Source organism: Nyctereutes procyonoides, unplaced genomic scaffold, assembly GCF_905146905.1.
Source record: "Nyctereutes procyonoides isolate TBG_1078 unplaced genomic scaffold, NYPRO_anot_genome, whole genome shotgun sequence".
In the NCBI taxonomy this organism is placed as follows: Eukaryota; Metazoa; Chordata; class Mammalia; order Carnivora; family Canidae; genus Nyctereutes; species Nyctereutes procyonoides.
Window position 1 is genome coordinate 193197 of NW_026575044.1, and position 24435 is coordinate 217631.

The 24435-nt window shown below is 37.9% G+C and overlaps 1 protein-coding gene across 1 annotated transcript in view; it reads right to left on the reverse strand.

Annotated features, from left to right (window-relative positions):
• Positions 1-24435, reverse strand: part of PRRC2C (proline rich coiled-coil 2C) — a 100178-nt gene that overhangs the window by 23699 nt on the left and 52044 nt on the right. The window contains 10 exon segments of the mRNA XM_055323735.1: positions 24-275; positions 422-610; positions 3457-3542; positions 3937-4720; positions 5522-5676; positions 9369-9577; positions 11518-13776; positions 15206-15416; positions 16966-17215; positions 17650-17819. Coding sequence (XP_055179710.1) covers positions 24-275; positions 422-610; positions 3457-3542; positions 3937-4720; positions 5522-5676; positions 9369-9577; positions 11518-13776; positions 15206-15416; positions 16966-17215; positions 17650-17819 — 4565 coding nt within the window.

A 24435-nucleotide genomic window follows, 5' to 3' on the forward strand; every position in this document is an offset into this window, starting at 1 on the left:
GGTGGCTGGGGCATGCTGCCTACCTTCACATTAGCGCCGTATTCTGTGGATGATACTGAAATCATTGCTCCTATTTCAGTAGACATTTCTGAAACTGTTTTGGTTTCCTTTGTTGTTACAGAATCTGTACTTCTGACTGTAGCAGCGCTTGGTTTCTCTTGTCCTTCTGGCTCCACCTGTTGGGCATCTTTTACTTTTCTATTTTTCAACGAACGCTCTTTTCCAATAGGACCTGGTTTGTGTTCCTTATTTTCTACTGGACTCAAATCTGGAAGCTAAAAATCCAATGTTTATGACAAAAATGTATCATGATCAAAGAGATTTAATTGAAAATCAAATTCAACTTCAACACCATTACTAGTTCTCCCGTAAGTATTAGTGGCTTTCATATAGTTCTATCTAGAATATCAATTATATTTACCTTCTGGGCTTTGATAGGGCCTGCCCGTGGCTGCTTCTGCCGTTGTTCTTTAGGTTCGGGTATCTTGTCAGTAGTTTTTTCCGAAAGTACAGGCACAATTTCATTTTCATTCCCATTTGAGGCTGGAGCACCAAACTGAATTGTGTCAATTCCAATTTCAACTCCGCTTTCTTGACCATTCTTTGTTCCCTAGAAAGATAGTATTTTAAAACTTCCTTATCAAAGCAAACAGTCAAATGTGACTGAATGATGTATGTAGAAGCATGCATTTCAAAAGTACAATGGAAGGAAGTTTGAAGTAATCTATGTATTAACTGACACTGATCGTGTTTTGAAAACTTTCCTTTAGCTACAATTGATCTGTATTAAAAAGCAATAAAATGAAAACCAGGATAAGACTTTGGTTGTTACTTGTTTATTTTTAAAGATTTATTTGAGAGCGAGAGAAACTATGCATGCAAAAAGGCAGGAGCGGGGGTGGAAGGGTGGGGGAGAGGGCTAAAGAGAGAAGCAGACTCTATGCTGAGCCTGGAGTCCAGCAAAGGGTTCTATCCTATCTCGAAACACTGAGATCATGACTTGAGCTGAAATTAAGAGTCAGATGCTCAACTGACTGACCCACCAAGGTGCCCCAAGACTTCAGTTTTTCAAAGTCCTGGCTTTTAAGTGTCATGAGTTTTGTTGTGAGCAAATTACAGCAGCAAGTTATTTGATTCTTTAAAATAAATTTAAAGCAATAAATTTAAAGCAACACACAAAGATTGCACTAGCAACAAATAAACAGATGAATGAATAATGGAGAGAAGAAAATAGCAACACTAGTGTCACCTACTTTTAAAAAGTATACTTGGAAATAAAATGAAATAACGTCCATTAAAATACTCTGTGATTGGTAATAAAGTGCACGCACCGTAGGAATCCAATTAAACTGCTAATTTCTATGGCATCTTCTTTGTGCTAGGCACTGACCAAAATAGACACTAAGAATCTAACTTACAGAACTTGCATTATATAGTGAATGGAGAAAATGAACAACTAGAAAATCAGATGAGAGATATGCAAAAATCAAAATATGGTTAAGCCACTTTAGATTGGTAGACAGAAAAAGACCCTGAGGAGGTCACACTGTAACTCAATCTACAAGACAAAAAATCAGGGCACCTGGGTGGCTCAGTTGATTAAATGTCTGCCTTTAGCTCAGGTCACGATCCCACGGGTCAAGCCCCGTGGTGGGCTCCCTGCTCCGTGGGGAGACTGCCCAAACTCTCCCTGTCCTCTCACCCTCCTCTCTAATAAATAGTCTTTAAAAAAAAAAAAAAAAAAAAAAAAGACAAAAGCAGCGGAAGTGTTCCTGGCAGAGCAAACACCTACTATAAAGGTTAAGACTGAAAAAAAGGCTACTGTGGCTGGAATATAGCAGGTATTAAGAGCAGTGGTAGAAGGTGAACATGCAGAAGGCTAGACAAAACAGGGTTTTATAAGTCAGAGAATGTTTATAACAATACTTAACATTTTCAGAAAAAACAGACAAAACTCAGGACAAAGTTCAACTTCAGGCACCAGTCTTACAATCCAATCATAGTTCCTATCAGTTTCAGTAGCCCTGAACTTAAGGTATCAATTACTGTATAAGGTTACGATTATATTTATCAGTGTAACAATGTCAACAATAAGAACAAGTCATGCTCTTTAGATTTATTATTAATATCTGAATATTCTCTTTCAAATACAGGCAAATATTATTGATATGACTTAGAATAAGAATCTCTATTTGCTTCAGTCAATGCTGAAATTCTAGTCAATTTAAATATACAATTAGTAGTATAAAAGTGAAACAGTGAAGTAATTAATCACTGAAAGCTACTGATTTTATGTACAGAAAGAATTAACATAGTCCAATGAAATGCAAAAACAGATGGACAATTAATAGAACTATTAGAGAATGGTAGTTTTAGGAAGAATATCATATACTTTGAAATAAAAATGGTGTATAAAATATATATAATACAATGAAGGGTAGCAACAGTTAGACCATACTATCTTATCAATCTTTGTGAGTCTATTTAGCGTATCTAACATTTATATCATTGAACAAAATAATCATTGTTGTCTCCAGATCCCTTGAGAAATTTCTTATGCACCTTCCCTACTTTGCTTTTCTCCTCAGCACTGATCACCATTTACCATACTACATGGTATGTATTATTGGTCCCACCTCCATTTACAATGGGAGCCCCCAAAGTGCAGGGCTTTTTGTCCTTTTTGTCACACTCTTTCCCTGTTCTGTAAGTCCACAGGTTAGAACACTGCCTGGTAGATCACAAGTGCTCAAGAAATTTTTGTTCAATAAGTAAGTGAAAAACTGCTAACCTAAGTTCTCATTTACCAATACTGCACATTCAAGAAATTATGTTAGAATTTCCTGTAAACTCTGCTTCTAAGTAATTTTATTACCTAATTTTCAGGCTAAAAATATGGTAGAAAAGTTGAAAAACTAATCATTGCACCCATATTCTCTGTATCACAAGCACTTTTATTGAGACTTCAATTTAAAAATGTTAAGCGGGACCCCTGGGTGGTGCAGCGGTTTGGCGCCTGCCTTTGGCCCAGGGCGCGATCCTGGAGACCCGGGATCGAATCCCACGTTGGGCTCCCGGTGCATGGAGCCTGCTTCTCCCTCTGCCTGTGCCTCTGCCTCTCTCTCTCTCTCTCTCTCTGTGTGTGTGTGTGACTATCATAAATAAATAAAAAATTAAAAAAATAAAATAAAAATAAAAATGTTAAGCTTTAGATGTCTAAAGGTGAGAAGTAACTTATATATAGGGATCCAGCAGCAATAATATTACCTGGGAACTTGTTGGAAATGTACTCAGGTTTCAATTAGACCGAATGAAACAAACTTTGAGCATGAATCTCAGCAATCTATTTTACTAAGCTGTCCGAGTGACTGGGATGCACATTCCAGTTTGAAAAACTGTTTTAAGGTACCTCTGCTCCACTAACTCTGCTAAGGCCATTATGACATCTACTCCTACCTCTGATGAAGCAGCCGATCCAAACGATGTTAGGGGCTTACTCCACGCGCTGACTGAGGGTGGCTGTGGTGGACTAATGGGACCTACTGGAAAGAAGGAGTCATTGCAAATGCAACCATTAAAATTTAGAGGCTAATAATCCTAAGTACTTTATCTTTTCCTTTAATGGCAGCTAGACAAAAAAACAAAGGTTTTCACAATACACTCAGATTTTTGAATACCAAAATAAATATAAGGTCCCCCCCAACAAACCTGTATTTTTTAATCAATGCAAAAATTGTGCCCATAAAATATGCTATTAAAAGTGTAACACATTTGTTTTAGAAACAAAGGTTTTAAGAAAGGAAACTAATAAAAATTATGCTTCTTATTAAGAAAAAGGAAGTGGCTACAAAAAACCATGCTGAGCATACAATCAAAAAAAACCAAACCCCAACATCTCAGGCCATACCCCCTCCTTCTCTTTTCTGTTGAACTTACATTTCTTTGAGAGGTCATTCAGCACAGCTGGTGGGGCCACCTTGTTATCCCATAATTCAGTTGTAATTGTGCCATGTGACTGTGAAGTCTGGATAGACTTTCCTGTGGCTACATATTCTGTGCCATTAGGTGTCTGAGCTGAAGGTAGTCTAATTGAAGGTGGTGGCTGTTTTGAAGACTGTGTTGTAGTCTGTAGCTGACTCTGGACTGGTTTATGAGTCTGTCCCTGAGTCTGGGCTGGTGCACTGGGGGCTGGAGCAGGGATGGGGACCAGGGCTGGGGCTGAAGCTGAGGCAGGGACTAGGGTGGAGGCAGGGGCCGGGGCTGGGGTTGGAATTGGGGCTGGGGTGGCAGGGGCTGAGGTGGGGGCTACTGGGGCTGAGGTGGCAGGGGCTGTAGCTGAAGCTGAAGTTGGGGCTAGGGCTGAAGCAAGGATGGGTATTGAGGCTGAGGTGAGGATGGGCACAGAAGCTGGGGATGAAGCTGAGGCAAGGATAGGGGTTGGAGCTGGAGCTGAAGAAGACACCGTGGCTGGAGCTGAGGTGGAGGGTGGAACTGGTGTGGAGGCAGAGCTCGGGAGTGGAGCTGGGGCTGAAGTCAGGACTGGAGCTGGGGCTGAGGCTGGCACTGGGGCAGAGGTTGAGGCTAGACCTGGAGTCGAGGCTGGAGCTGGAGCCAGAGCCTGTGCTTGCTGGGTCCCCGTAGCCTGTTTCTTGGCAAACCGTGGAGGAAGCTTAGAAGTCTGACTTCTTCCTTTCTCATTTGCATTCTTTTTATTCCAGACCTGAAAAAATTGGTAGGAACCATTTTTGTCAATAATGTAACTAAAAGCATAGTTCACCAACACAGTCTCTGACAAGATCAAATAATTTAACTCATTTACTTTTCAAAATAGGCACTTAATAAGAGTAAAAACGTCAAGGCTGCAAAGGGGATTTTAAATTACAAAATGCCAAGATGCTATAGGGGGAAAAAAAGACAAGTAAGTATTTATTATACATTCTTGATAAACAGTTCTACAATCTCTCTTCCATAATTTTAAAATTCAAGTTATGGAATTTTTCAATGAATTCACTCGGCAGCAAAATCTGATCCAATCTGACAAAGAGCTACTTATTGACTTCACTCTGTTTGCCACAGAAACATTAATCTGTGGTGTTGCTGGGGTGTATGCTGTACAATTTTTACCTTATAAAGTAAATGAATACACAAATGAATGATTCTAAAAATACCTAGTCTCAAAGCTTATATTCAACTTAATATTACCATTCACGTATGATTTTTACAGTGTTTGTTTTTGAGGCTTCTCATCTATTAGAGCATGTTATCACTATGATCTATGTGTTTTACTTAGTTTTATCCTGTGTCACCATTTAGCAAAATGGGTGTTTGGGGTGGTTTAAACAGAATAACTGACCTTGATTCATACCATGAGTATAATCTACTAATGTAGATTATAATCACAAAAACCTTTATAGGTGAAGAGTCTGCAATTTATTGATCATAGCAGTTGTGTTCACTGGATTTCAAAGATTATATTTTGGGCAACAATCTCAATAACTAGCAACAAACTAAAACACCAAACCTGTATGATTTGTTCTTCCTTCTTTCGACGTTCTTCATCCTGTAAACGCTTTTGCTGTTTTTTGGAAACCACTTCAGTAAAACCGTCATCATTCAAATTTGACTGGGGATCTTCAACTACTGTTACTTCAGGATGATCGTCAATTATAACAACACCTATGAGTATGGAAAAAGATTTAAAATGATATATGTTTTTTCAATTGAAAAGGTAAATAAAAATATTTAGTCCAGTAGTGATTAAAAAAAGAAGGGCTAGACAAAAATCTAGTTCTTATAACTCACAATATAACCCAATTCCCATCCCACACAATGGCCATTAGTAATTATTTGAAAAGAATGCATAAACATGAAAATATTTCACAAACAAGCTTAAAGTCTTTTGACTTTCTAAAGTACTTTGAATGATATAGATCTTTTTTTTTCTTCAATAATATAGTGGTGATGTCTAAAACAATCAGTATCATTCTACTTTCTTCAAATGCTTAATCTCTATAACTGTGCTATAAAAGGGTCTGTAATGGGCTATAAAGGCCTACGCAGCACCTCACTTCATTTGCATCTAACCATTCTTAGAGGTGCATATTAGTATTGTTTCCCCTTTCTAAAGGATGAAATAAACTCTGAGAGGCTGATATGCTAAAGATGAGCTGGTGAATACCCAAGCGAGTCTTATGGCTCTTAATGACTGTTTTAGGGAGACCATTTGTTTACAACATGTAGTTGTTAAAAACAAATGAAATATATGGGAAAGTTCTACGTGAATGTAAAGTGGCATAGATATACACACATCATAATAACCCTAGCAGATAACTAACCTTAAGATGTATCTTCAACTCACTGTTCAACTAACAGTTATTTGGGCGATGTCCTGAAAAATCATATATCCCAATAAATTAAAGAAATCTAGATCCCTTAAAAAAAAAAAGAAATCTAGATCCCTTAAGTTTAATATCTAAAAGCAAAATTAAAATAGTCCAAGCAATGCAACCTGTGATTGCAGACATGTTTCCAAAACAAATAAGAAAGGGGTGAGGCAATTCAAATAAACTGTTTTAATTTTGCAAATAATGCATGTTTTAGTTGGGGAACACACAATAAAAATAGGTTGTTTGCTTGGGAATTTTACATATACAACTCAAGATGGTGATAACTTATGAGGGATAGCAAGAGAGTCTTATTAGAGAGTGATTCATAGGGAATCCACCTGCAAACAACTCTCTTTGAATGGCTAACAATTTGCATTTATGTAAATAATGAGAAAAACAAAACAAAGACTAAAACTGGCTTTCACTCTCTAAAATTTATTTATTTATTTATTTGTTTGTTTATGAGAGAGATAGGGTGTGAGCACACACGGGCGATGCATCTGCAAGCAGGGGGAGGGGCAAAGGGAGACGGAGAGGGACAAATAGACACTGTGCTGAATGTGGAGCCCCACTTAGGTAGATCTCATAATCCTAAATTCATGATCTGAGCTCAAATCAAGAGTCAGATGTTCAACTGACTGAACCACCGAAGTGCTGCTGGCTTCCTCTCTTTAAAAACCTATTACTGTTTTTTTTTAAATACTTATATAAGTGCTTTCTACACCCAAAGTGGAGCTCAAACTCATGACCCTAAGATCATGAGTCCACCAACTGAGCTACCTAGGTGCCCCATGTTATTCTGTTTTTCTAACAAAAGCCTCATTGGTTCTGATTTATCTATGATAGTTCTACACGTGTTTTAAATCCTTAAGAGATTAACTCTGAAATAGCATAATGCTCATTTCAAATAAAAGGCCTTAGTCAAACATTTCAGCAGATGCCATACACTCCATTGCTTCACAGTGGCAAAGAGACCTCTTTATATTTCTAAGTTCATCTCAGTATTCCACTTTGACTAAAAATGTGTGTTGAAACTTCTCTTCATAGCCATACCATCTCACCCATTATTTTAATTTTCTTGTCAAAGAGCTTCTTTAGAACCTTTCAAGAGTTAGTTTACTCAACTATGTGAAACAAAAATTTGAAGATACTTTCTGTTCATTTTCAACACGCCTGGTGCTTTGTGACAATTTGGCCTAAACATAAATTACTTAACAAGTATTAGAAAAACAACCTAAAGAGGAGCAATTCTTAATGAGTTTTTAAAATGCATAGCTCAGTTTCCACCATCAACTCAGAATTATATATGGAGTTCTTAACCTTTTTACGTCTTTTATGTCTTAATCCAATAATATAATACTTTGGGAATTTTCTACCCCAAGAGTTCTCTGGAAGAAGGGAAAGTGGTAAATAGTTATTTGGGAAGACATATCTGCTATGTTTTGTGGACTTTTTTAATAAAGATTTTATTTATTCATTCACGAGACACACAGAGACAAAGAGAGGCAGAGGCACAGGCAGAGGGAGAAGCAGGCTCCATGCAGGGAGCCCGACAGGGACTCCATCCCAGGACTTCAGGATCACGTCCTGGGCTGAAGGAGGCGCCAAACCACTGAGCCTGTTTTGCAGACTTTTTGTAATCTTCATTTGTCATTTTCCAAATGTGTGTTTAGACTTTCCTCTCTCTCTACGGACCGCCACAAGGTTGGCACCCAAGCTTCCTAAGAGTCTACTTTTTTCTCTCTAGATCAGCGCTTTCCAAACTCAACACTACCAGTATTCTGAGGTGGCCATCCTGTGCACGCTAGGATGTTAAGCAACATCCCTGGCCTATATCTATTATGTCAGTAGCACCCAGCCCCACACTAGGACAATCAAAACTGTCTTCGGAGATTGCTAAATGTTCCCTGGAGTACAAAATTACTCCTGTGGAGAACCACTGCTCTACATAAACTAACTAAAAATTCTTAAACATGCAATTAAGCTAAGTTTCTTTCTTTCCCATGTGAATCCTAAAATGGTATTCTAGAACAATAGTTCTCAAGTATTTGTGTGCATTAAAATCACCTGGAGAATTCTATAAGATAAAGATTGCGAGTTTCTGGATTTAGGGCTGAGATAGGGGTCAACATTCTGCATTTCTCACAACTTTCTAGGTGAGGCTGATGATCTGGGGACCACCCATTGAGAATTACTGATCTAGAAATAATAATGCCAAGGTCCTGGGCCCAAATCAAGTTTAAATAACTATTAACTAGGTGAAAAATCCTCATCTTTATTTTCAATACTGGAATAACAGTACCTAACCTAACTTTGCCATTACTGCTATCTGGTCTTAGTAAATCTCAATTTTACACAGTATTTCCAGCTGAAGTCTCATCTGAATGAACGGCAAATAGTGCATTTTTACATGTATAAATGTCTTCTCATAGATATTCCTTTTTTCTTTTTTCCCCCTCGTTAATGTCTTCAACAAATATTTTCTTATTGCTTGTGTTATCCTTCGCATTTGGTATCTAATTATTTATGGCTTTCTGAAAGTATTTATCCAGAGCAACACTGCCTCCCATCCTATTATTCTCTATTTATCATGCCTTAGATACCAATTTTATCAAGGGCATAAGTCACTGAGATTAATATTTCTTTCACAGAAGATAAAGCATATGTACAGATATAATTAAGCAACCTCATTTAGTCTCCAATGCTTTCCTACATCTGTTTGGCAAAGTGGAGTGGTTAATTTTCTCCTTTTTTATGAAGAAAAATGAAATCTAGCAGATTATCTTTAACAAGAACTTGATCAAGCACACAAGGCTGTGCTAAAAACTAGTTCATTTTATTAATTAGTGATTCATCATCAGCCTTTATCTCAATCTTGTAGTTCTAATTCTTTCCCTCTTTTCCCTCTTCCCCCCTTTCTGTATTTTAGTATCAACTCAAATGTGACAGATAACATATGCATAAAAGGAACCTAAGACATACTTGCATAATTGTTGAGATCAAACTGTGATAGTGCATCTACTTTCTCTTTGGGTTTTTTAGGGCCTGATTTGGGGTCTTCTCTTTTCTTCCCTGTGGAATCTTTGGCATTCTTTTGTCCTGTACCATTAGGTGTTCCCTCCTGCTGGTGTGCAGAACTGCCATTAACAGGATCAACAACAGTTGTGCCTGCAGACTGGTCATCAAATGGCCTGCAAAACAACAAGTTGAGTTACTGCTACCTCCACATAACTGAACAAAAGAAAAATGATTATTGGCAGTTTCTACAGTTTAATCTAAGATAAAATAGCCATGGGACAGAAGACTCTCAAATTAATAAGCTTCAGTGATTTTTATTGAGTGCAACTTCACTAAAACTGAGCTTTCCAATTAAGAAGGTGGACAGAATTTTTTCCAGGAATTAAATTCCAGAATTCCAACTGTGCCCTGAAGGTTCTTATTGTGTCTATCATGGTATGTATACGCCAATCAACATGCTTTATAGCAGAAAATTCCTATGATCCAAACAAGTTCAAAGTATTCACTGCTGGATCTTCTCCACAACAGGACAGCAAATGAAAAATTTAAAAAGCATTCTGTTAACACTATGAGTATTTTTTTTAGAAGTTCAATCAGATTTATAATTAACGAAAGCATATAAAAAAACACTTTTAATAGGGAAATACTTCACTTCACAAACCAATGTATTTCTATAGTTTTTGTTTCCTATCAAATTAATTCATTTCATCTTAGCCAATAGTTTCACTTGAGATAAAAGCTTACCCAAGTACTTGACACAAAGCATGAACTCAAATATTTGAAGAATAAAATGATTTCTTCTAAGTGGGACTCTTTCAAGATTTATTTTAATTACAATCTGTAACTGCTATTTCTGCAGGTTCAAAGTTGTTATTGTCAACATGTCACAAAAGTCTTGCTAAGTTGTTGAAATCTACATTACACAAAAACCAGATCAAGATTTCCCCTGAATATTATTACTCAAAACTCTAATAGTTCAGTTATAGTCAATAACTACATTGCAACTATATATGCTATCCTAATTCTTTTGGCCCTATAAAGAGAGGTTCTAATTCTTTGTTATGAAGGTACTCGGGAAACACAACTGGTCGCAATTATTTCCCTAAATTTTTTTTCTGAGTTATCAGAAAGCAGAAATATTTTTGTTGATGGGTATAGTAACCTGAAATATTAAGTGTATTGTAACTAACCAATGCAGATTAGTATTATTTGGATAAATTTTTTATCAGCTCAGGCTGCAAACCTGGAAATTTGATCAAAAACCAGGGTACATTCTAGTAACAGATGCTTACTATTTATCAGGTATGTTAATACAGTTCACAAATATCATGTCTGTAATCTTTACCAATCTTTAAAAGTATGATTACTTTCTCCCTATTTTACTGGTGAGGAAGCAGGGTTTATAAAGGCAGTAAATAGCAGAACCTACACTTAAAACTAGGCAAATGAATAAATAAAACTAGGCATACCGATACTATAATTTTTCCTGATATTAAAGAAATTAATAATTTACTATAAACAACATTTTAATATTTAAAAGAACAGATCAAGCTTAGCACAGAGAAATTATTTTAAAATAAATCCAACATATTTATGTTGCTGGTGGCCTTAATGGCAGTTCTGTGCCTCTATCCAGCTGGATCTTTTATTGTAGTTTGCAACTCCAGAGGAAGATATAGTTTATTCCTAAGGTTCAATATTCACTTCCTAGCAACCAATACAGAGTAATAAAGCATATGCTTAAAATGTATTCATTTAAGCCCCAGAAGACACCTATGAGCACCAGTTTTTTGTAAAGAGAAACCAAAAAAGAAAGAGGGGCTGTTCATCCTCAATAAGAAGACTTACCAAAAGGAGGACACTTATACAGGTCCCTCCTTTAGGTGTACAGATTCTCCCAAAGCTACAAATTCCTAAGAGAATTCTAGAAAATGTTAACGAAAGAGGCAAAAGCTTCTGAGATCCATTAACCTCTCTTGCTCAGGCACCCTTACACTTCAAGAATGAACAAACAAAAAATTTAGGGAACAACAATGTCTGGATCCTATATCCAGACTGGCTCCTTTGCTCAGTTCATGTATGAAAGCAAGTATACTGAAAACAAAGTACTCACCCTCGCTTCCCAGTCTTTGATGGTGGGCCACCACTTCTCCTTTCGTTTCTAGGACCTGAGAAATTCCTTCCAGATTTTGGTGGACCACTGTTGCCACGCCGATTCTGGCGATCTACACCAGGTCTCTGGCTAGAAAAACTTCTCTTTGCTATTTCCCTTTTTGGAGGTAAAGCATTCTCTCCAGTCTTTGTAACTGCTTGTGCATTCAAATCAGCATTTTTTTTTTCATCTCTTTCACGCCTCTCATTGAAATCACTGCTTTCTGAAGCTGTTTCCCATTCTTCGTTTGCCTGATCTGAAGAGTTCTGGTTAGATAAGTCTGGTGTCTTGTTCCCAGAAATATCCCCAGCAGGATTAACTGGTTCCTGAACCACATTATTAACTGTGCCATTTGCGGGCACTGCCACCTCGTTGGTTTTGGAAGCAGCCTCCCTCTCCCTGAGACGTCTAAATCGAGGCGGCTTGTCTTGCCTCGGTGGTCGGGTAGGACGTTGTCGTCGGGGCCTTTCTCTAGCTGGGTCAAATTTTCGCTCAAATTTCGGAGGTCGTTTATCTGCTGGTATAGGAATAAACTGCTCGTGTCTTCTTGGTGGCTCTCCATCGTCTAGTTTTGGAGCTTCTGCCTGCCTTGGGTTCCACTGATTGTCCCGATAAGCAGGTCTTCGTAAGGTGGAAGGGCGAGATGGCCTGCCTCCAGGATCCCTTCCCCCACGTCTGAATGTACCCCCTCTGCCTCGCCGTGTAGGCTCTCCTTTAGGAAGGAAGCCTGGTTTAGACTTATCATCATCCCTCACATCCCTCACATAAGCTTTTTCGAGGGGTCTATTATCTATTCTGATGTGATTTTCGGGCTTGAAAGAAGACTGAGGCTTTATAGGCTTTTTGTTTTCAGACCGTTCCTCTCTTTTGGGAAGTTTGCCTTTGCTTAAACTATCCTTGTCACTTGCACTTTCATGAACTTCACTGTCCGTGTCAGTCTCTGAACCCCGCTGTCGTCTTCTTTTGGGAACAACTTCAAAATCAGAGCTCTCACTTCGTGTTTCACTTTCTTCTCGCTGTCTAAGAGGTCCTGAGGGCACATGCTCTGTCCGTGGCTTAGTGTCTCTATATTGGGGATAATCTCGAGTATGCCCTCTCCCACCTCGGCCACGTCCTCCATAAGAACCCCTATAGCTTCGGCCTCTCGAATAGTATTCACCCCGGCCTCGACCCCTGTATCCTTGATCTGGAAACCAATCTCTATCTCTAGCTTCTTTCCAATAGGTCCTGGGGGGTAAAGTAGATTCTTTTTTAACTGCTGGTCTTGAATCTGGTCGAGGCCTCTCTAAAAGATCTTTGCTACCGAGTTTCTCAGGTTGTTTTTCTTCTTTGACTGTTGGTGCTGTGATGGTTTGCTGGTTTACAGTTTTAGCCACAGGCTCTACTTCAACACTACTTACAGGTTCCGAGGGCTTCTCAGCATCTTGAGGCGGCTTTGGAACCAAGGCTGAAGTTTCTGTTGAAGGAAATTTCTCTAATTCTGGTTGAGGTGGTAGTGGAACAGACTGTGGCTGAACCGGTGCTGCAGGTGCTGGGACTGGAGGAATAGGATCTTTCTTTTCTGTTTTTTCAGGTTTGACAACTTTTTCGGTGACCTTTTCTCCCTTTTCCCCTTCTTTCTCTTTCCGCTGCTCTCGTTCCTCTTTCATATCTCTAAGTATAGGTTTTTTAATGGGACCTGATCTTCTCACAGGCCTATCATTACCTTCTTCTCTTCTGTTGGAGCTTGGCCTCGGGCCCCAACGAGTTTCCGATTTAGATTTATATAGTTTTTCAGGTTTTGGTCCTTCAGATGATCGTATAAAGCCATCCTTCTTTGGTTTTTCCTCTGTTCTTTCTGCTGGTTCCTTTGAATCCATGCATCTGCTGGTTACTTTAGGAATGCTTGCAGATGGATCACTTCTTTGCTCCTCTGATTTTTGAGTATGGTTGGAGCCATGGGAAACACTTCTTTTCCGGGCAGGCTGACTTTCTACAGCTGAGATCCGCTCTTCCTGAGGAGTGGATACGGTTTTTTGATCAGGTACATCAAAACAGGCAGACTGACTGACCGTGTCAGTATGGCGAGGTCTAACGTCTTCCACAGATCTGCTTAAAAACTTCTGTACTTCCATCTCACTCGATTCTCTGACAAAGTCCGCTTTTGGATGAACCTCTAACTGACTCTGTTCTACAGGATAAGCAGCAGTAATCTGCTCCTGATCCAGTGGGGCTTCAGGCCTAAAAGAATGAAGAATTCAGAGGTGTAACTACCAAAACAAACCCCTTCTCACAAGTGTACAGCAAAATAATCCCTCTAATTATAAAACACAAATGGATCCTAAACATAAAAACCATTTAGAGGATTCTAATCTTTATGCCTCCTTAAAAACTTTAGCGCAGCATTACATAATAGCCAAGGGGTGGAAACAACCCTAAATATCCAATGACAGGTGAATGGATTAAGAAAACGTGGGCAGCCCGGGTGGCTTAGCAGTTTAGTGTTGCCTTCGGCCCAGAGCGTGATCCTGTTGAGCCAGGATAGAGTACCGCATCAGGCTCCCTCCATGGAGCCTGCTTCTCCCTCTGCCTGTGTCTCTGCCTCTCTCTCTCTCATGAATAAATAAATGAGATCTTTTTAAAAAAAGAGAGAGAGAAAGAAAGAAAGAAAGAAAGAAAGAAAGAAAGAAAGAAAGAAAGAAAGAAAGAAAACATGGTATATACATACAATAGAATAGTCTTTAGCCATCAAAAAAGGGAAAATACTGTTATATACCATCAGATGGATGAGAATATTATGCTAAGTGAAATGAATAATCAGAGGACAAGTACTGTGGGATTCTACTTATATGAGATATATAATTTAATCGAACTCATCCAAGCATAAAGCAGAATGATGATTGCCAGGGAATTATTTACTACTCGGTGGGGATAAAATTTCAGTCATACAAAATGAAAAAATTCTAGAAATGTGCTGTAAAACACCATGCTTATAGAACAACACTGAACCGAACACTCAAAATTTCATTAATGGTAGAAGCCACAATTAAAAACAAATGAACTTCATTCCTTAAGAAAAAAGGACGTTTAGGCCATGTTGATGGGAATTTTTAGTCCATCAAGACTACTAATTTCTACCTATAATCCAAGAGTAGAGTAGGTCTATCTTCCCCCAATGAATCAGCATTACAAAATACACTCCTTAAAAGGGCAGAGGTTCTAAGTTTATGGTTATAAATTATTACAGGTCACCAATTGCTACTTCGAATTATCTCTGTAAATTAGTATTTGTCCTTATATTGGCATTAGAAGACTTCCACAAGGTATTGACAATCAAATCTCTACCACTTCTCCTTAGTAGAAAACATGTATCAACACCTTAAGCTAGACTACATGTCAAATATCTAATCAACAGTAGAAACTGGCCAATTTTACATCCAATGTTGAATTTCAGTATTTAATTCAGTGCACAAAAATACGTGTGATAAAATAATCTAACCAATACAGAAATGACAGAAAAAGCATGTCCAAAAATGAGAAGACATACACTCAAATGGGAGGAAATCAGATTTGTGGCTCAATTCTAAATCAAAATGATCTTCAGGGAATGCTACACAGTTTTTATTTTACCACAATATTAATTTGGTCTATTAACAATTTTTGTAATTACCTTGCATCTTCAGGTTCTTCTGTTGCTTTGGGAGTAGTGGCCTGCTGAGGTTCAGTATGAGGATAGGGATCTGATCCCCACATTACACGAGGTTCAGAGAGGGAGATTGCATGATCTCTTGCAGATCGTGCAATATGCTCAAATGACTCAGAACTGTTTGGCGATCCTTCCATCTGCTCTCTTCTCATTAATGGCTTAGGAGGAATCATTCCTATACAGAACATCAGAAAAAGATGGGAAAAACAATCATACACATACAATCTGGGTTATTATTATTTAGAACTTTATACTTAAACTATAAAGCAATGATCAATGAAAACTGTACAAGTTTTTCCATATATGAGATTTTTATTGCTGCTATTAAATAGATTTAAGAATTGAGGAAGCAAACTAAGCAAACCACAACAGTAGCCTATCTTTACTTTAAAGGAAAAAAAACTACAATGCCTATAAAAGTCAGGTAACATGTATGAAGCCTCTATGTGTCTCAAAAAAAACATAATGAGGATTACACCAACAGTGATAGATTTCCAGAGGAAATATATCCTACAGAAAATTATATTAATAGTCTAAGTAGTTGATCAATGCTATTAATTACACGTTTTAAATTCTAAAATTGCAGTATAAATTTTAAAATTAGGACATTATTCTTGATCATATTTTTAGCACTCCTAAATTTTCCTCATTTTGGTAATGAATTATCTGGATTTACTCTGATAGACTCCATACATGATTGCTAATTCATTTGTTTTTCAGCTAACCTATGTGAAAACTCAAGTATACAGCAGAGAAAATTGAAAAGCTAGAATACAGAATATAAGGACAAAATTCAAATGCTTAAACAGAAGAATGAAAATAACTTAGCAAATAACAGAATGTTTTCAGACTCAAACATTTTTAATATTTACATACAGAAAATAACTAGTGTTTTGGTCTTATACTGTTCATACAGTGTCTGGCATTTACGTACTCTGGTAAAAGTTACAAAATTTTAAAATTAAAAATCTAGACACCCTGGCGGCACCTGAGTGTGTCAGTCAGTTAAGCATTTGATTCTTGATTTCAGCTCAGGTTATGATCTCAGGCTCATGAGACTGAGCCCCACATCGGGCTCCCTTGCTCAGTGGCAAGTCTACTTGAGATTCTCTCTCCCTCACTGTCTACCCCTCCCCTTGCTTGTGCATGCATGTTCTCTCTAAAATAAATCTTTTAAATAAAATCTCGGCCCCTGGGGGCACCTGGGTGACACAGTTAAACGTCTGGTCTCTGCTCAGGTCTTGATTTCAGGGTAGTAAGATTGAGCCCCGTGTCACACACTCTGTGCTCAGTGGAAAATCTGCTTGAGATTCTCTCTCCCTTTCCCCCTCCTGCTCATGCACTCTCTCTCTAAAATAAATAAATAAAACCTTAAAAAAAAAATCTAGGGGCACCTAGGTTGACTCAGTTAAGCATCCAACTTCAGCTGAGGTCATGATCTCAGGGTCCTGAGATCAAGCCCTACATCAGGCTCCCTGCTGGGGGAGGGGGTGGTTGTGTCTGCTTGTCTCTCTCCCTTTCCCTCTGCACCCCCTCTCCACTAGTGCTCATGTGCTGTCTCTCTCAAATAAATAAATAAAATCTTTAAAAGAAAATATCTAGCCACCGTACTTAAGTGCTTACTAAATCATACCTTTTAAAGGAATAAAAATGGGAGGAAGATGAAAACCTCTGATCTTGTATAACTGCCAGTGAGCCATGAAACAACATCAATTTTAACTTACCAGGATGAATGGGTGGAATATCCATAGCAGGTCTACCTGATATCATTCGAGGATCCATGTAGGACTGCATCATGAGCCACCTTGGATCAAAACCCATAGAAGCCAAATGCTGAGGGTGAGGCTGCATGGGTTGGTAGAGAGGTCTGTGTGGTGGAGGAGGGACAGCACCACTAGATGGCTGTGAAGGGACTGTCTGGGGAAGTACACCTTGCTGCTGCTGCTGCTGCCACTGCTGCTGTTTCATCTGTTCCTAGAAAAGCAGGATCCCACATCTTGAGATTTTAGTTCCACGTGATAACATAATCAATCATATTAGAAAATAATAGGTTTTTTTTTTAATCCTCCAGGGAAAAGAATTCAAAAGACATTTAACAGTGAGAGGTGGTAACACAAAAGAACAAAAGATAAGTTATGACATTTTGGCTTAAATTAACTACTCATAAATTATACTGTAGAAATCATTTCACAGAAAGGAAGATGCTACCTATAATGAGGCAGAGGGGGGGAAATGACACAGAAGTTTTTGGTAAAACCTATGATCAATAAACTTTTATTAAAAGGGGAAAGAATTTCAGGGAAAATTTGTGTGCTTTATTTTAGGTTTCATGTCAAAATACCTCTCAGACTACCCTGAACAATAAACCTTTTAATCACGTATACATGATAAAATGTTTTTACTATTACCTGCTGTCGCTGGAATCGAGGTGGTAAAGACTTCTGAAACTGTTTAAAATAACCTGATAATACAGCAGGTCGAGGCTGAGACCCTGATTCTGGCTCTGTTTCATGTGCCACTTGTGTGGTCTCTTTTTCACTACGATTGCTGTCTTGTCTAGTGAAAACTGGGTCATCCTCTGTCCAAAAGAAAAGGTGAATAATAATGTTATTCATCTATGACACATCACATACATGATGTGTGCACCGGCATGAAGTTATTGGATTGATATATTAAAAAAGGTTGATGAGGAAGAAAGCATCCATAACATCCCCCCAAAATGTTCTGTATGCTAATACTGGTAACTATCAATGAAGTTAACATTAAATTAACAAAACCTTAGAGTTCCTCAAAGCTAGATTCTTAAGATAGAGATAACATGTCCAAATGCTTTATCAAGCAAAAAATTTTTGATATTTTAGGATAATAAAACACTTCAAATACTATCTATTTCCCAATGTTGCAATAAATATTAATCCTGTCAGTATTTACCTGTGGTTCACTAGGACTTATGTAAAAACACAAATAGCCTAAACGTAAAATATAACACAACAGTCTGCTTTTTGATCAATAGACTATTAAGAAAACCAACGAATAAAAGTCTAACAACATTGATCACTAGCTATCTTCAAACATATAAATTATTCTACATAAAGAATATGAAGAATGATGCCAAAAAGAACTATATACACTGATTTACTAACCAAATAACAATTGTTCATCCTAAAGAAAACCACAGCCATATTTGTTCTAGAGAATGTCACTTGTCCCAATTACAATGCCAACCTTGTTATAAATTCTTTTCTCAGGGAACTAGGGATGAATTTTAAAAGGAAGTTTATTTTGTCAATGTAAAAACCACATTTTCTCACTGGCATTACATTCATTATTAAGAATGCTGTAACGGGGATCCCTGGGTGGCGCAGTGGTTTGGCGCCTGCCTTTGGCCCAGGGCGTGATCCTGGAGACCCGGGATCGAATCCCACGTCAGGCTCCCGGTGCATGGAGCCTGCTTCTCCCTCTGCCTGTGTCTCTGCCTCTCTCTCTCTCTCTCTGTGTGTGTAACTATCATAAAAAAAAAAAAAAAAAAGCTTTAAAAACCTTAAAAAAAAAAAAAAGAATGCTGTAAATAGGAAAGTAAAATATTGGGGAGGAAAAAAGCAGTATGTGTAACACTTAAAAATCAAAAGGGTAGGGGATCCCTGGATGGCTCAGTGGTTTAGTGCTTGCCTTCGGCCCAGGACGTGATCCTGGAGTCATGGGATTAAGTCCCTCATCGGGCTCCCTGCATGGAGACTGCTTCTCCCTCTGCCCTGTGTCTCCTCTCTCTCTCTCTCTCTCTCTCTCTCTCTCTCTCTCATGAATAAATAAATGGAATCTTAAAAAAAAAAATCAAAAGGGTACATCATGCTGATAAACCTAAATGAAGTTAAACTGCCATCAAAAAACACAAGATGTGAATTAAAATAAAAGCACCATGAAATAATGATTAAAAAGAAAAGCTAGGGGATCCCTGGGTGGCTCAGCAGTATAGCGCCTGACTTTGGCCCAGGGTGCAATCCTGGAGTCCTGGGATCGAGTCCCACATCGGGCTCCCGGAATGGAGCCTGCTTCTCCCTCTGCCTGTGTGTCTGCCTCTCTCTCTCTCTATGTCTATCATAAACAAATAAAATCTTAAAAAAAAAAAAAGCTAAATAATTTGTGTAAATATAGTCTCCACTGACAAACTAATCAATTGGGGTGAATACTATGTATTCATTGGCAGAACAAGGACCTAATAAATATGAATTTCCTTATTTCAAATCTATAGTCCCTTCTCATTATCTATTAATGAGATTCCCTAATGTTGTTCTTAGCATCCATGAATATTAAAGTATGCCAAAGTTTTTCTTTTTTTTTAAAAGATTTTATTTATTTATGAGAGAGAGAGGCAGAGACACAGGCAGAGGGAGAAGCAGGCTCCATGCAGAGAGCCCGACATGGGACTCGATTCTGGGTCTCCAGGATCATGCCCTGGGCTGAAGGTGGCACTAAACCGCTGAGACATCCAGGCTGCCCTATTTTTCATTTTTTAAAAATTATTTACTTACTTACTTACTTATTTATTTATTTGAGAGAGTGTGTGCATGAGAAGGGTAAGGGGCAGAGGGAGAGGGAGAAAGAGACAGAATCCTTAAGCAGATTTCTTTCTGTTTTTTTTTTTTTTTAAGATTTTATTTATTTATTCATGAGACACAGAAAGAAAGGCAGAGAAAGAAGCAGGCTCCCTGCAAGGAGCCCGATGTGGGACTCGATCCCCGACCCTGGGATCGGGTACTGAGCCAAAGGCAGATGCCCAACCACTGAGCCACCCATGTGTCCCTTTTTTTTTTTTTTTAAAGATTTTATCTCAAGCAGATTTCTCATGGAGCGCTGAGCCAGACTCAGGGTTTGCTTGATCCCAGGACCCTGAGATCATGACCTGAGCCCCAAGGCAGACACTTAACTGATTGAGCATCACCCAAGTACCCCATTTTTCATCCCTATAGTAAAAAACTTTACTTTTTTAGTATTATCAGCAATCTGTGTTTATAATATAATAAAAGCCCATTATCAATATCAAATTATCTCTATATGCATTAATATGAAAATTTATGAAATCTGGCTGGGCCTTATCTCACTAAAAAATGTTAAAGTATCACTCCTTTTATGGTTACGTTAAGAGCTAAATTTGGTGACAACCCTATGTATAAATAAAAAATTAAAGGAAAATTTTAAATAGCTTTATATATTTCAAGCAGCTTTATATTGTAGAAAGACAATAGGTTTTGAGATAAAAACAAAGTTTCAGTATTTCTATATCAGAAAATAGTGAAATTGACCTACTTCTATTTTTAAGTCACTGTTAAGCTGTTCATTAAGAATGAGCTTTACCACACTTCAGAGCAAGGTTTAACACTATATTTTAATTCTGCTAATTAGTTTATAAGCCAATGAGGAGAAAAACAAAACCGTTGATTTACAGCCAGAAAAAATTTTTTTAAAGAATAATTACAGTCTGGTAAGCATATCAACTACACTTTGAAAGCTTTTATATTTAAACAGGCAGAAAAACAAATCTGAAATCATGAACTGGATGTAGTCATTTAATTATAACAATCCCAAAATTTCCATTAAGCTCTATTCAACTGAAGTTTTGGAAGTATTAATATAGGTATACAAATGAAAACTTAAATGTCTTAGAATCAGAAAAAAGTAGAAGAATGAGTATATATGACTATGAAACCAACACAATTTTGCAGACAAAACAGAACTGAAGTTCATCTAACAACTTTAAGAAACACAAGAGAGACTTTGTTTCCTTGCAGAATAACTCCACAATTATCCTTCCTCAAACCCAGTAACTTGTTTCTTTCAACACCGTTTATTGTTAATATAAAATAAGAAAAAATGGCTCTAGTGCATGTTTTATAGTGCAAATGTTGTCTTCACACCCTTTTATATAAGACACAGAGGATCTGGAGATGACGGCAGAGAAGGAAACACCAAGCATCTCTTTCCCAACCCAGACAACAAAACTGCACTGGCACAATCTTTTTTTTTTTTAATATTTTTTTTCTTTATTTATTTATGATAGTCACACACACAGAGAGAGAGAGAGAGAGGCAGAGACACAGGCAGAGGGAGAAGCAGGCTCCATGCACCGGGAGCCCGACGTGGGATTTGATCCCGGGTCTCCAGGATCGCGCCCTGGGCCAAAGGCAGGCACCAAACCGCTGTGCTACCCAGGGATCCCCAATCTGTCTGATCAACTCCAGAGTCTATTAAAGGTGTGCAACTTTCAAGGGAAGGCTTGGAAGATAAAACTGCAGTTAATATCAATTAGAGTTCTTAGCACAGTACCAGCTACACAGCCCCCACATCATGTATTTTTTAAAAGATTTACCAGAAAGAGAGAGTGCCTGAGTGAGTGGGTGTACGTGTATTAGGAGTGGCAGGGGATCCCTGGGTGGCGCAGCGGTTTAGCACCTGCCTTTGGCCCAGGGCACGATCCTGGAGACCCGGGATCAAATCCCACGTAGGGCTCCCGGTGCATGGAGCCTGCTTCTCCCTCTGCCTGTGTCTCTGCCTCTCTCTCTCTCTCTCTCTCTCTCTCTCTCTCTCTCTCTCTCTCTCTGTGTGTGTGTGTGTGTGTGTGACTATCATAAATAAATAAAAATTAAAAAAAAAAAAAAAAGGAGTGGCAACAGGAGAGAATCCTCAAGTAGACCCCCGCTCCCACACGAGCTGAAGCCTGATGCTGGGCTGAATCCAACAACCCATGAAATCATGACCTGCGCTGAAACTAAGAGTCAGATGCCTAACCAACTGAACTACCCAGGTGCCCACCCGGTTAACATTTAAACCCATGTTGGAGCAAGGAGAACAGAGAACTTGCAAACTTGAAGATAGGATGATGGAAATTATTAAGTCTGAGGAACAGAACAACAACAATAACAAAAACAGAGCTTTAGGTATCTATAAAACAAGATCAACAGAACAAATGTACACACTGAGGGAGTCCCAGAAGGAGAGAGACAAAGGACAGAGGGACTATTTGAAGAAATTAATGGCCAAAATCATCTCAAATTTGATGATAACGTGAATATAACTTCTAAGAAGCTCTAAGAACTGAGACACATTATAATCAAACTTTAAAAAAATAAAGAGAGAATCTTGAAACTAGAAGGTTAGCACCAAGGAGGTCACATACAAGGAATTCTCAGTAAAACAATCAGATTTCTCATCAGAAAGATTACAGGTTACAAATCATCACAAAATATTAAAAGAAAAAAAGTTATCAACCAAGAAATCCTTTCTCTGGCAAAACTGCTCTTCAAAAATGAGGGAGAAACTGAAAGATTTGAAATATTTCCAGATAAAAGCTATGAAAGAGTTCATTTCCACAAGGCCTGCCCTCCAACAAATGCTCAAGGGAGTCCTGCAGGGTAAAAAAGGAAAGGATCGCACACAGTAAACCAAAACTGCATGACAAAATAATGATCTTAATAAAGGCAAATACATATAGACATTATGTCCACATGATTTAAGAAATGAATACTTTTCTTAAAGTAATCATTAGTCTAAAAGCTTTGGTTTGTAAGTCTACAGGGTTTTCCACATGATTTAAGAAACTAATGCATTTAAAATAATTATTAGTTTGTTTCTGGGGATACGAAGTAAAAAGATGTAATTCTGTGACATCAACAACCAAAAGGAATACAAATGGAACTGTTAAAGGAAAAAGAACAAGTTTTTGTATATTATCAAAGTTAAGATGATATAAATTCAGTGTTACAACTTTTGGATGCTTATGTAATCCCGTTGTAAAAACAGAAAAGTAGATACAGAATTGAAGCAAAAGGAAATGAGAAAAGAATGTAACATGATTCAACTTTAAAAAAAATCAACTAAACACAGAAGGCAGCAATGCAGGAAACGAGGGGAACAAATGGATATAAGGCATATAAGAACCAAATACCAAAATGTCAGAAATAAATCCCTTCTAATCAACACTTAAATAAATTGAACTAGATTCCAATCAAAAAACAAAGACAGTCCCAAATTGATAAAAACATGTGATCCAACTACGTTATCTCCAAGAATCACATTTAAGATCCCAAAGACACAGACTGAAATTGAAAAGATGAACAGATACTTCATTAACAATAGAAACCAAGAGAGCAACACACCAAATCAGCTACGCTAATATCAGACAAGCAAGGCTTTGTATTGAAAGTTTTACAAGAGACAAAGGAGGACATTATATACTAATAAAAGGTTCAGCACAGCAAGATATAGCCATTATAAATATTTACACATTTATCTTTAATTTTTTAAAAAAAGTTTATGTTTTTACTCATGAGAGAGAGAGAGAACGCCAGAGACAAAGGCAGAGGGAGGAGTATGCAGGACTTGATCCCAGGACCCTGGGATCATGACATGAACTAAAGGCAGACAACCACTGAGGCGCCCAGGTGCCCCTATTTACACATATTTAAGGTATGTGTCAAGAACAGACCATCAAAATATATGAAGCAAAATACTGACAGAGATGAAGGGAAAGACTGTTCTACTTTTATAGTTTGACACTTCAATACCTTATTCTCAATAATGGATAGAACAACTAGACAGAAGGTAAGTGAGGAAACAAAGGACTAAATACAATAAACCAACACATTCTTCTTAAGTGCACATAAGATATTTTCCAAGACAGACTGTATGTTAGGCCACAATATCAATGCTCAATAGATTTAAAAAGATAAATCTCATATGAAATATCTTCTCTGACCATGATGGGATGAAGTTAGAAATCAAAAAAGATAAGCGAGCCTGGGTGGCTCAGGGCATGATCCTGGAGACCCGGGATGGAGTCCCACCTTGGGCTCCCTGCATGGAGCCTGCCCTCTGCCTGTTTCTCTGCCTCTCTTTGTGTCTCTCATGAATAAATACATAAAATCTTAAAAAAAAAGGGGGGGGGGAGGGGAGAGTGAAACAGGAAAATTCACAAATCTGTGGAAATTAAATGAAACTCTTAACTAAGAGATCAAAGAATAAATGACAAGGGAAATTAGAAAATACTCAAGAGATGAATGAAAACAAAAACACAACATCCCAAAATTTATAGGATGTAGCAAAAGAAATACAAAGAGGGGGTGGGATTTATAGCTATAAATGTTTACATTAAAAAGAAGGATCTCCAATCCAAAACCCGGTGTTACAACATAAGAAAAGAG